Genomic DNA, 12,781 nt, shown 5'->3' on the forward strand with positions numbered 1-12,781 from the left:
TTGGATCAGAGAGTGTCATTAGTGTTTTGGATCTGAGAGTCATCAGTGGTTTGGAATCCACTGTCATCAGTGTTTTGGATCAGAGAGTGTCATCAGTGTTTTGGATCCGAGTGTCATCACTGTTTTGGATCCAAGTGTCATTAGTGTTTTGGATTTGAGTGCCATCAGAGTTTTGGATCCGAGTGTCATCAGTGTTTTGGATCAGAGAGTGTCATCATTGTTTTGGATCAGAGAGTGTCATCATTGTTTTGGATCCGAGTGTCATCAGTGTTTTGGATCAGAGAGTGTCATCAGTGTTTTGGATCAGAGAGTGTCATCAGTGTTTTGGATCAGAGAGTGTCATCAGTGTTTTGGATCAGAGAGTGTCATCAGTGTTTTGGATCAGAGAGTGTCATCAGTGTTTGGGATCAGAGAGTGTCATCAGTGTTTTGGATCAGAGAGTGTCATCAGTGTTTTGGATCAGAGAGTGTCATCAGTGTTTTGGATCAGAGAGTGTCATTAGTGTTTTGGATCCAAGTGTCATCAGAGTTTTGGATCCGAGTGTCATCAGTGTTTTGGATCAGAGAGTGTCATCAGTGTTTTGGATTTCAGTGTCATCAGTGTTTTGGATCAGTGAGTATCATCAGTGTTTTGGAATTCAGTGTCATCAGTGTTTTGGATCAGTGAGTATCATCAGTGTTTTGGATCAGAGAGTGTCATCAGTGTTTTGGAATTCAGTGTCATCAGTGTTTTGGATCAGTGAGTATCATCAGTGTTTTGGATCAGAAAGTGTCATCAGTGTTTTGGATCAGAGAGTGTCATCAGTGTTTTGGATCGGAGTGTCATCAGTGTTTTGGATCCGAGTGTCATCAGTGTTTTAGAATCTAGTGTCAATGTTTTGGTTCCGAGTGTCATCAGTATTTTGAAATCTAGTGTCATCAGTGTTTTGGAATCCAGTGTCATCAGTGTTTTGGATGAGAGAGTGTCATCAGTGTTTTGGATCAGAGAGTGTCATCATTGTTTTGGATCAGAGAGTGTCATCAGTGTTTTGGATCAGAGAGTGTCATCAGTGTTTTGGATCAGAGAGTGTCATCAGTGTTTTGGATCAGAGAGTGTCATCAGTGTTTTGGATCAGAGAGTTTCATCAGTGTTTTGGATCAGAGAGTGTCATCAGTGTTTTGGATCAGAGAGTGTCATCAGTGTTTTGGATCAGAGAGTGTCATCAGTGTTTTGGATCAGAGAGTGTCATCATTGTTTTGGATCAGAGAGTGTCATTAGTGTTTTGGATCCGAGAGTCATCAGTGTTTTGGAATCCACTGTCATCAGTGTTTTGGATCAGAGAGTGTCATCAGTGTTTTGGATCAGAGAGTGTCATCAGTGTTTTGGATCAGAGAGTGTCATCATAGTTTTGGATCAGAGAGTGTCATCGGTGTTTTGGATCAGAGAGTGTCATCATTGTTTTGGATCAGAGAGTGTCATTAGTGCTTTGGATCCGAGAGTCATCAGTGTTTTGGAATCCACTGTCATAAGTGTTTTGGATCAGAGAGTGTAATCAGTGTTTTGGATCCGAGTGTCATCACTGTTTTGGATCCGAATGTCATCACTGTTTTGGATCCAAGTGTCATCAGTGTTTTGGATCCGAGTGTCATCAGTGCTTTGGAATCCAGTGTCATCAGTGTTTTGGATCAGAGAGTGTCATCAGTGTTTTGGATCAGAGTGTCATCACTGTTTTGGATCAGAGAGTGTCATCAGTGTTTTGAATCAGAGAGTGTCATTAGTGTTTTGGATCCGAGAGTCATCAGTGTTTTGGAATCCACTGTCATCAGTGTTTTGGAATCCACCGTCATCAGTGTTTTGGATCAGAGAGTGTCATCAGTGTTTTAGATCCGAGTGTCATCACTGTTTTGGATCCAAGTGTCATTAGTGTTTTGGATCCGAGTGTCATCAGTGTTTGGGAATCCAGAGTCATCAGTGTTTTGGATCAAAGAGTGTCATCAGTGTTATGGATCAGAGTGTCATCAGTATTTTGCATCAGAGAGTGTGATTAGTGTTTTGGATCTGAGAGTCATCAGTGTTTTGGAATCCAGTGTCATCAGTGTTTTGGATCGTAGAGTGTCATCAGTGTTTTGGATCAGAGTGTCATCAGTGTTTTGGATCAGAGAGTGTCATCAGTGTTTTAGATCCGAGTGTCATCAGTGTTTTGGATCCTAGTGTCGTCAGTGTTTTAGATCCGAGTGTCGTCAGTGTTTTGGATCCAAGTGTCATCAGTGTTTTGGATCCGAGTGTCATCAGTGTTTTGGATCCGAGTTTCATCAGTGTTTTGAATCCAAGTGTCATCAGTGTTTTGAATCCAAGTGTCATCAGTGTTTTGGAATCCAGTGTCATCAGTGTTTTGGATCCGAGTGTCATCAGTGTTTTGGATCCGAGTGTCATCAGTGTTTTGGAATCTAGTGTCAATGTTTTGGATCCGAGTGTCATCAGTATTTTGGAATCCAGTGTCATCAGTGTTTTGAAATCTAGTGTCAGTGTTTTGGAATCCAGTGTCATCAGTATTTGGATCCGAGTGTCAGCAGTGTTTGGGATCCGAGTGTCATCAGTGTTTTGGAATCCAGTGTCATCAGTGTTTGGATCCGAGTGTCATCAGTGTTTGGGATCCGAGTGTCATCAGTGTTTTGTATCCGAGTGTCATCAGTGTTTTGGAATCCAGTGTCATCAGAGTTTTGGATCAGAGAGTGTCATCAGTGTTTGGATCCGAGTGTCATCAGTGTTTTGGATCTGAGTGTCATCAGTGTTTTGGATCCGAGTGTCATCAGTGTTTTGGAATCCAGTGTCATCAGTGTTTTGGATCAGAGAGTGTCATCAGTGTTTTGGAATCCAGTGTCATCAGTGTTTTGGATCAGAGAGTGTCATCAGTGTTTGGATCAGAGTGTCATCAGTGTTTTGGATCTGAGTGTCATCAGTGTTTTGGATCCGAGTGTCATCAGTGTTTTGGATCCGAGTGTCATAAGTGTTTTGGATCCGAGCGTCATCAGTGTTTTAGAATCTAGTGTCAATGTTTTGGATCCGAGTGTCATCAGTATTTTGAAATCTATTGTCATCAGTGTTTTGGAATCCAGTGTCATCAGTGTTTGGATCCGAGTGTCATCAGTGTTTTGGATCCGAGTGTCATCAGTGTTTTGGATCTGAGTGTCATCAGTGTTTTGGAATCCAGTGTCATCAGTGTTTTGGATCAGAGAGTGTCATCAGTGTTTTGGAATCCAGTGTCATCAGTGTTTTGGATCAGAGAGTGTCATTAGTGTTTTGGATCCGAGTGTCATCAGTGTTTTGGATCCGAGTGTCATCAGTGTTTTGGATCCGAGTGTCATCAGTGTTTTGGATCCGAGTGTCATCAGTGTTTTGGATCCGAGTGTCATCAATGTTTTGGAATCTAGTGTCATCAGTGTTTTGGAATCTAGTGTCATCAGTGTTTTGGATCCGAGTGTCATCAGTGTTTTGGAATCCAGTGTCATCAGTGTTTTGGATCAGAGAGTGTCATCAGTGTTTGGATCCGAGTGTCATCAGTGTTTTGGATCTGAGTGTCATCAGTGTTTTGGATCCGAGTGTCATCAGTGTTTTGGATCCGAGTGTCATAAGTGTTTTGGATCCGAGCGTCATCAGTGTTTTAGAATCTAGTGTCAATGTTTTGGATCCGAGTGTCATCAGTATTTTGAAATCTAGTGTCATCAGTGTTTTGGAATCCAGTGTCATCAGTGTTTGGATCCGAGTGTCATCAGTGTTTTGGATCCGAGTGTCATCAGTGTTTTGGATCTGAGTGTCATCAGTGTTTTGGAATCCAGTGTCATCAGTGTTTTGGATCAGAGAGTGTCATCAGTGTTTTGGAATCCAGTGTCATCAGTGTTTTGGATCAGAGAGTGTCATTAGTGTTTTTGATCCGAGTGTCATCAGTGTTTTGGATCCGAGTGTCATCAGTGTTTTGGATCCGAGTGTCATCAGTGTTTTGGAATCTAGTGTCATCAGTGTTTTGGAATCTAGTGTCATCAGTGTTTTGGAATCTAGTGTCATCAGTGTTTTGGATCCGAGTGTCATCAGTGTTTTGGAATCCAGTGTCATCAATATTTGGATCCGAGTGTCATCAGTGTTTTGGATCCGAGTGTCATCAGTGTTTTGGAATCTAGTCTCATCAGTGTTTTGGAATCCAGTGTCATCAATGTTTTGGATCCGAGTGTCATCAGTGTTTTGGATCCGAGTGTCTTCAGTGTTTTGAATAAGAGTGTCATCAGTGTTTTGGCTCCGAGTGTCATCAGTGTTTTGGAATCTAGCGTCATCAGTGTTTGGATCAGAGTGTCATCAGTGTTTTGGATCAGAGTGTCATTAGTATTTTGGATCCGAGTATCATCAGTGTTTGGTCAGTGTGTCATCAGTGTTTGGTCAGTGTGTCTTCAGTCTTTGGTCAGTGTGTCATCAGTGTTTCAGTTTCAGTGATTTTCTCTTATGTAGAAATAAATAAATTACAAGTGTTATCCTATCCATTGCAAAATTAAATACAGACAACACACAGATTGTACACTGATGCAATCCATGTGCTGTAAGTGTTTTTCACAGACCCATAGATTTGTATTGCTACTTTTCATCCATGCTGCCGGTAAAAAATGGACATATTTCTGTGACTTGTGCAAGGTCCGTAAAGAACACGGAAATGTGAACAGCCCCATAGACAGTAATGGGTACATGCTCTATCCATGAACAACATGAATGATGCCTTGCAGAGTGCTGTGACCTTTATTTTGAAAAGGCAGAAGTCTTCAAGATGGATTGAAAACAGAAAAAAAGAAAAATAAAAGATAAAATAAGCTAAAAAAAAGTTATAACTGGTGCATTAAAGGAAATGTATGGTTTAAAAAAACTTTGACTTTTACTCTAAACTTAAAATAGTGTTTTTTATATTTTATGTGACCACCCACAAAAAAAATCAACTAGTTACTAGAATAGACACAACAGGTTGACATTTTCTGTTCTCTGCAGTTCATTACCCTGTTAAAAGGGAGTTAAAAGAGTTAAAAGGAAGTTAAAACTAAATACATATATAAAAATCTTGCAATTTTCCTATTGGCCATTGGGGCTTTTTTAGACTCTAAGGGGCAAATTGATCAAAGTGTTTATCTGGCATAAAACGCTTTGAAAAGTCACAAGATTTTTGTGCAACGTGGAGATGTGCAAGCGTTTTGTGACTTTTGGCGCTATCACGCCAGTTTGAAGCAGCTCTGGCACAATGGGCAGAGGAGGGGAGAAGCCGGGGCTGGACAGAGCATGGCAACACTATCCCGTTAAATTCAGCAAATGGGATGGCATTTCCTTCGCCAGAAATATTACTAGCAGCATTTCTGGCAAGGCGCACAGAGAAGCATGCCACTAATTCATTAAATGGCGTGTGCTTATTGATGAATTCGCCACATCCTATTCCTGCATTCCTCTCATTAAGACCAGCATATTAAACATCAGCCTTAATAAATCAGGGTCTAACGTTTTGTTCTTTCAAACCAACATCTGTACATTGAACCTATGTTTTGTGTTGAAGCATCTAATGAGCATGTGCAAAGGTCATTATGAAGGGAGGAGGAGCCGGTCAGCTGTGACATCACTTTGTGATTGGTGGATCCTGTGTTATCAGCTGTATATAGAGGTGTTACCTGACATTGTAATCCTGCCTCTGATGATAAGTAACCTTTCTGAAAACTCTTCCTAAAAGGAAGTATGACTCTCAAAAAGCCTTAGTGGGCGCTAAAAAAAATTGCAATATTATTATTTTTGCCCTATAATAAAGTTTGTGATACAAGAAATAAAACATTGCCAAACAAACATGTAACATTTTGTGAGGATCACCTGCCTCTAATGACAGCTTTATTGACTTGCTGGAGGCACAGACAAGGAAGGATGGTAACACTATACCCTCATAACAGAGACAGGCCTTAAATTCATCTCCCTCATTACTCCTTGTTCTCTGGGGAGGTGGGGAAATTTGGGGAAATACTGAATCATTCCTGGAAACTGTATTACACTCTGACATTTTTCTGTCAATTGACTTTCATTCATGTCAGCTTCCATAAAGTGCTCACATCACGCTGGACAGAATAGGAAACATTGGAAATACAGAAAAAAAAGTCAATAGCCCCAATTCATAAGTGTTTATGCCGGAAAACTGGTGTAAAATAATGAAAAGTCGCAACAATAAGTTGCACAAAGAATTTTGCCACTTTTGGTGCTTTTTCACTAGTTTCGGGGGCCCCGCCAAAATTGTCAGAGCTGGGGTAAGATGGGACATTGTTAAGTAAAATTAATGAAAAGTGGTGGTGTTTCTTATGCCAGAAATGTTACTCTAGTCCCTGACTCTTAATTAACTTGGCACATCTTATTCCTGCTCACCCCTCATTGACACTGGCATACAAAATGCCAATCGGGGCCTATGCCTCCAAAAGGGCTGTTCCTAGGGAAGGTTTTATAAATAGATATTGCTGCAACAATGAAAAAAAGATAAAATCATTAATTATTGTCTAAATTAAATCTAATAAAATTAAAATTGAATTCATTGCACATTCCCTTTAAGAATGCACTACAAGAGTAATCCTTCTCTTAGACTTCCTAGTAATAGACTTCCTTGCCAAAATGTTGACAAATGACAAACCGCTTCCTGAGTAATTAGACGCAAGCTATGAGGATGCACAACCGCACAACCACACAACCTTATCTGCCAGGCAGACGTAACCAGCATGGTCACCCTGTCTGTACACAATGTATCAATTTTAGCACTGTGGTCCTATAGTCTGTTATTCTCCATCACAAGACCCTGGAACAATCAGGAGTTGTGCAATGAGCTTGATTCTCATCCAATATCAATGTGTTATTACTGCAACCCTTTACAAACATTTCAAGAAACCATAACGTTTCCTGTTTAATCAAGCAGACCAAACTCACCTGCCATAGCCTACTATAAGCCAGTGTTTAAGGGGTTTTCAGGAACCAAATAAATGTAACGGAAATTTTGGACTTCTGAAATCCATACATCTTTGTTCAATGCACCATTCTGGTAGACTGAATGTATGATATGTCATTAGTGACATCACATACTGGGTGTTGGATCATGTTAACCATCTTCTGAAGAAATGTGGATCACACCCAAGAACTTTCTCTGCTCTGGCGTCACCTTTTCCTTCTGGATTTAGTATGGGACAGGATAGTAATAACATGATGACACGGAAAGTGGGCGCTCAACTGTGTGGTGGTGATCAGAAGTAAAAAATAAAACTTATAGTGGAAAAATTTCTTTAGAATATATGCAGTTTATTATACAAGTGACAACAAAAAACTGGAAGAATCAGACCCAAAATGAAATCAGACCCAAAGAAATTTTGAGTGCCGAAGTTACTATCTACTATAAATACCATATGGTAAGACACGTCTCAAAGTATGATTATAGCATTTACCAATAGGGGGGGCAAGTGGTGGTGTCTTATACATTGCCTTGCCCTAGACATAACACGTTTGTTGTGCAGACACAAATAGAGATGAATGTGGTGGAGTCGGGGAAAATAAAAGCCGCAAGTCTCAGAATGGCTCAGTCAAATTTATATCCTTTCCTGACTAGGGGCAGCATATTATAATTACAGGTCTGCTGTACTTGTGAGCCAAATTGTATAAAAAGTATGAAGCCTTTTTTTAAATTCACATCAAGGATTTGGACCTAAGAAAGTACTGCTCTGTTTCTGTGATTTCTTAAAGAGGATTATACAAATTGTGGTTGACACTTCAGAGCAGTCATCTCATCATCACAGATGTAATACAGTAACATCTACATATAGGTAACACTATTCACAAGAGGCGATGGCGACAGCTCCCCTCCTCTCCCAGATAAAAGACATCTGCCCTGGTCATAGAGCAAATCTAAAAATCTGTAACAAAGCCCGAGTGCTTCCTGTGATGTGGCTGCTGTATAGCAATTCCTTGTGGTTGTCAAAGCAGAGCAACAGCTCAGCCAAGATTGCTATACACATGTAAAGAAAATAAAATAAAAAAAACACAGAAAAAAGATATATATTTGAACTGCCTGTGCCAGATATCATTCAGCAAGACAATAATCAAAGTTTACCACCCAATATTACTAAACTAACACAAGGCCGCATCTAAGCAAATTAAATATTGACAAAGTCCCCAGGCTGGAAGGCATTCATCCATGGATACTGAGGGAATTGAGCTCAGTAATTGACAGACCGCTGCATCTCATATTTTTAGACTCTCTTGTAACAGGGGTAGTACCACAAGATTGGAGGATAGCTGATGTGGTACCAATATTTAAGAAAGTAAGAAGGTGGATCCAGGTAACTACCATCCGGTAAGTCTGATATCAATAGTGTGCAAAGTTTTGGGGGGCATCATAAGGGATGACCTGCAGAGATACAGTGCTGGCCAAAAGTAATGGCACCCCTGCAATTCTGTCAGATAATACTCAGTTTCTTCCTGAAAATGTTTGCAATCACAAATTCTTTGGTATTATTCTCTTCATTTAATTTGTCTTCAATGAAAAAAACACAAAAAGAATTGTCCTAAAGCCAAATTGGATATAATTCTACACCAAACCTAAAAAAGGGGGTGGACAAAAGTATTGGCACCCTTTGAAAAATCATGTGATGCTTCTCTAATTCGTGTAATTAACAGCACCTGTAACTTACCTGTGGCACCAGGTGTTGGCAATAACTAAATCACACTTGCAGCCAGTTAACATGGATTAAAGTTGACTCAACCTCTGTCCTGTGTCCTTGTGTGTACCACATTGAGCATGGAGAAAAGAAAGAAGACCAAAGAACTGTCTGAGGACTTGAGAAACCAAATTGTGAGGAAGCATGAGCAATCTCAAGGCTACAAGTCCATCTCCAAAGACCTGAATGTTCCTGTGTCTTCCGTGCGCAGTGTCATCTAGAAGTTTAAAGCCCATGGCACTGTGGCTAACCTCCCTAGATGTGGACGGAAAAGAAAAATTGACGAGAGATTTCAACGCAAGATTGTGCGGATGGTGAATAAAGAACCTCGACTAACATCCAAACAAGTTCAAGCTGCCCTGCAGTCCGAGGGTACAACAGTGTCAACCCATACTATCCGTCGGCGTCTGAATGAAAAGGGACTGTATGGTAGGATACCCAGGAAGACCCCACTTCTTACCCCAAGACATAAAAAAGCCAGGCTGGAGTTTGCCAAAACTTACCTGAGAAAGCCTAAAACGTTTTGGAAGAATGTTCTCTGGTCAGATGAGACAAAAGTAGAGCTTTTTGGGAAAAAGCATCAACATAGAGTGTACAGGAAAAAAAAGAGGCATTCAAAGAAAAGAACACGGTCCCTACAGTCAAACATGGCGGAGGTTCCCTCATGTTTTGGGGTTGCTTTGCTGCCTCTGGCACTGGACTGCTTGACCGTGTGCATGGCATTATGAAGTCTGAAGACTACCAACAAATTTTGCAGCATAATGTAGGGCCCAGTGTGAGAAATGACCCAATGACCCAAAACACACTTCCAAAAGCACTATAAAATGATTTTAGAGAAAGCACTGGAGACTTCTAAGGTGGCCATCAATGAGTCCAGACCTGAATCCCATAGACCACCTGTGGAGAGATCTCAAAATGGCAGTTTGGAGAAGGCACCCTTCAAATATCAGGGACCTGGAGCAGTTTGCCAAAGAAGAATGGTCTACAATTCCAGCAGAGCATTGTAAGAAACTCATTGATGGTTACCGGAAGCGGTTGTTCGCAGTTATTTTGGCTAAAGGTTGTGCAACCAAGTATTAGGCTGAGGGTGCCAATACTTTTGTCCGGCCCTTTTTTGGAGTTTTGTGTGAAATGATCAATGATATGATTTTTGCTTCATTCTCTTTTGTGTTTTTTCCTTGCAAGCAAATTAAATGAAGAGAATAATACCAAAGAATTTGTGATTGCAATCATTTTCAGGAAGAAACTGAGTATTATCTGACAGAATTGCAGGGGTGCCAATACTTTTGGCCAGCACTGTATATCTCAGAGAATAATATAATAAATGATAATCAGCACAGATTCATGAAAGCCAAGTCATGTCTAACCAATATGTTGGGGTTCTTGAGGAGGTAAGTGCAAATCTGCATGTTGGTAATGCGGCTGATGTGCTTTATCTGGACTTTGCAAAGGCATTTGATACTGTGCTACATAACAGCCTTATACTGAAGCTACAGAAGCAAGGATTTGGTTACTTTATGTAGATGGATAAAGAGCTGGTTAAGGGACAGTATGTGAAAAATTATTGACACTTGGAAATCTAAGTGCAATCCGATATACACACACCGAGACAATGGAAAAGATGGAGAAATTAAGTTCTCCATCTTCTCCGCACCTGTGCTACGATTGTCTCATGTGAGAGAATCGGATCACAGTAACATGACTCTGACAAGAGTTTGAGGTGAGTGTCATTAGCATAATCAGCCCCATTCTTTCACATGAGAGAATCTATGCTAGTGTGCGCGTACCATTAAGTTTATATTTTTTCCTCCCCTTCCTCCAAGAGCCATAACTTTTTTAGTTTTGCAATAACATAGCTGTTTGAAAGTTTGTTTTTTGCAAGACGATGTGTAGTTTTGTGTAATGCCATTCACTTTATCATAGAATGTAGTGAAAAATGGGGAAAATGTTTACAAGGAGTGAAATGGTAAAAAAAAATGCTATTACCCTATACGTTTTTGGGTTTCATTTTTAAGACGTTCATTGTGCGGTAAAATGACAGATTCTTCAGGTCAGTACGATTATGGAAATGCCAAACATGTATGGTTTGTTCATGTTTTACTGGTTCAAATAAAATCCGAGGTTTGAAAAAAGGTTGAACTTGATGGACCCGAATCTTTTTTCAACCTACGTAACTATGTAAAGTAAATTATTTACTTTTTTTTACCACATTTTTACATTTTATTAATTTCTGAATGGGATAAAGGGGGAGGTGATTCCATTTTTTATGTTTTTTTGGGGGATTTTAAAAACAACTACAAATATGGCCTGGTTTCGCTGTGATGGGGTCCTTCAGAAAGTTCCCAGATGCGATGGTGACTCATTGGTACCTTGTAATCAGTTCATCAGTTCTTTAGCCAGCTTCATTCACATGCATCCATCATAGGGCAGTGAGGGGGATGATGAGCTGAAGGATATATAGGTTTTTATTCATTATTTTCATGCAAAAAATGTTATTAAAGAGGTTGCAATAGGTTAGAAAAGAGGATCTGCTTTTCCTCAGAAATAGTCCTTTGTCTGTACTTTGGCTGTCTCTAGTATTGCATATTGTTCCCATTCAAACAAAGCTACAATGCCAGATACATCCCAAAGTTGGTGCTTTATGAGGGAAAAGCAAAAGTCTTTTCTAATTTTGGACAATCTCACCCCTTTTGGTGGAACAGCTCTTTAGTTTTCCTTTTTCCATGAGCCATCATTTTTCTTATTTTACATCAAAATATCCATATGAGGGAGTGTTTTCTGTGGGATGAGTTGTATTTTTAATAGCACTATTACTTGACCACATAATGTACTAAAAAACAAACTAAAATATTTGTGGGGAGGAATGGGGGGAAAAACAGCAAATTCACCATTGTTTTTTGTGGGGAAGGGTGGGTTTATGGTTTACACTGTGGGTTAAAGGGAATCTGTGAGTAGGAGCAACCCTCCTAAATCGTCTACATAGGCATACAGGTCATAGAAAGCTGAATAAAACAATAACTTGATATCTGTGATCTAATGTCTTATTCCAGAGAAATCCATGTTTTTCTTATATGTAAATGAGATCTTAAGATCTATGGACCAGGCACTCATCATCCTGAGAACTACCGGTGTGAGACTCAAACTTGATTGTCATCCCATTGATTAAAAACACAACATTCTAATTTCTAATTTCAAATTACTAATCCTAAAGGTTTACAGAGTTTAGTCACTTATAGGCATGTGATATTGGATCACTTTCCTCATTTGAAAAATGATAAAAGTTTAATTTTTTTACTCATTTGTCTTGCAAGCTTCTCTTTATTTACTTTTAGGACTTCTGAGAAAATCTGATACGGTTTCAGCTCAAATTTAGGTAGAAATATGGAAAATTCTGAATGATTCACCAACTTTCGAGCAACACCGTAGTAAGAGTTTTTACATTAAAATATGGGCTGTTTACAAGTTTCTCTATTTACTAGCAGTGATAGCTTGCACATTAAAGAAGTTTTGTAAGCTCAGACATCTACAGTATATAAATATCTTAAAGGGGTTAACCAGAACAGAACAGATCCCCCTGACCTGACAGTTCTGCAGGCTGTGGACTGGCCACATCTAGGGAAGCACATGGAAGTCAAACAACTAGCCATGTAAGCAGACACTACGCCTGTTTATTTAGTAATATTTTCTGTCATACTTTAGTTTTATAAAAATTGCTATAGGCATTCCTACTTGTAAATTTTGTTAAAAAACACTGGATACAAACCCATCTAATTGCAATGTAGACACAACCAATGAATAGACAAAAATGAATGTTTTTTCCTAACAAGACTCTTCTTCAGTGAAAGAATATTTTGTATTCAATACAATTTGATGATATTACTTACTCCTTAGGTGGGTTATAGTCCTCCAGTCTGGCTTCAAAGAAATTCAGGACCTCATCACACTGAGAGATGTAAGGAGGCATTCTGATGAGGGCCTGGAGAGGAGAGATCATAGGAGTTACAGAATGTACAGCTCTTTTCATCATAGATCAACTAGAGAGAGACTATAATTAA

General features: G+C 39.6%; 1 protein-coding gene across 2 annotated transcripts in view; it reads right to left on the reverse strand.

Moving 5' to 3' along the window:
- SH3PXD2B (SH3 and PX domains 2B) overlaps positions 1–12,781 on the reverse strand; it is a 248,122-nt gene that overhangs the window by 64,480 nt on the left and 170,861 nt on the right. For both annotated transcript variants that reach the window (XM_073651312.1, XM_073651313.1), the window contains exon 5: positions 12,611–12,702. In XM_073651312.1, the coding sequence (XP_073507413.1) occupies positions 12,611–12,702 (92 nt within the window). The remainder of the gene's footprint in view (positions 1–12,610; positions 12,703–12,781) is intronic.

This window comes from Phyllobates terribilis, unplaced genomic scaffold (genome assembly GCF_046119375.1).
Source record: "Phyllobates terribilis strain yellow unplaced genomic scaffold, ASM4611937v1 Scaffold_11__3_contigs__length_659146591, whole genome shotgun sequence".
In the NCBI taxonomy this organism is placed as follows: Eukaryota; Metazoa; Chordata; class Amphibia; order Anura; family Dendrobatidae; genus Phyllobates; species Phyllobates terribilis.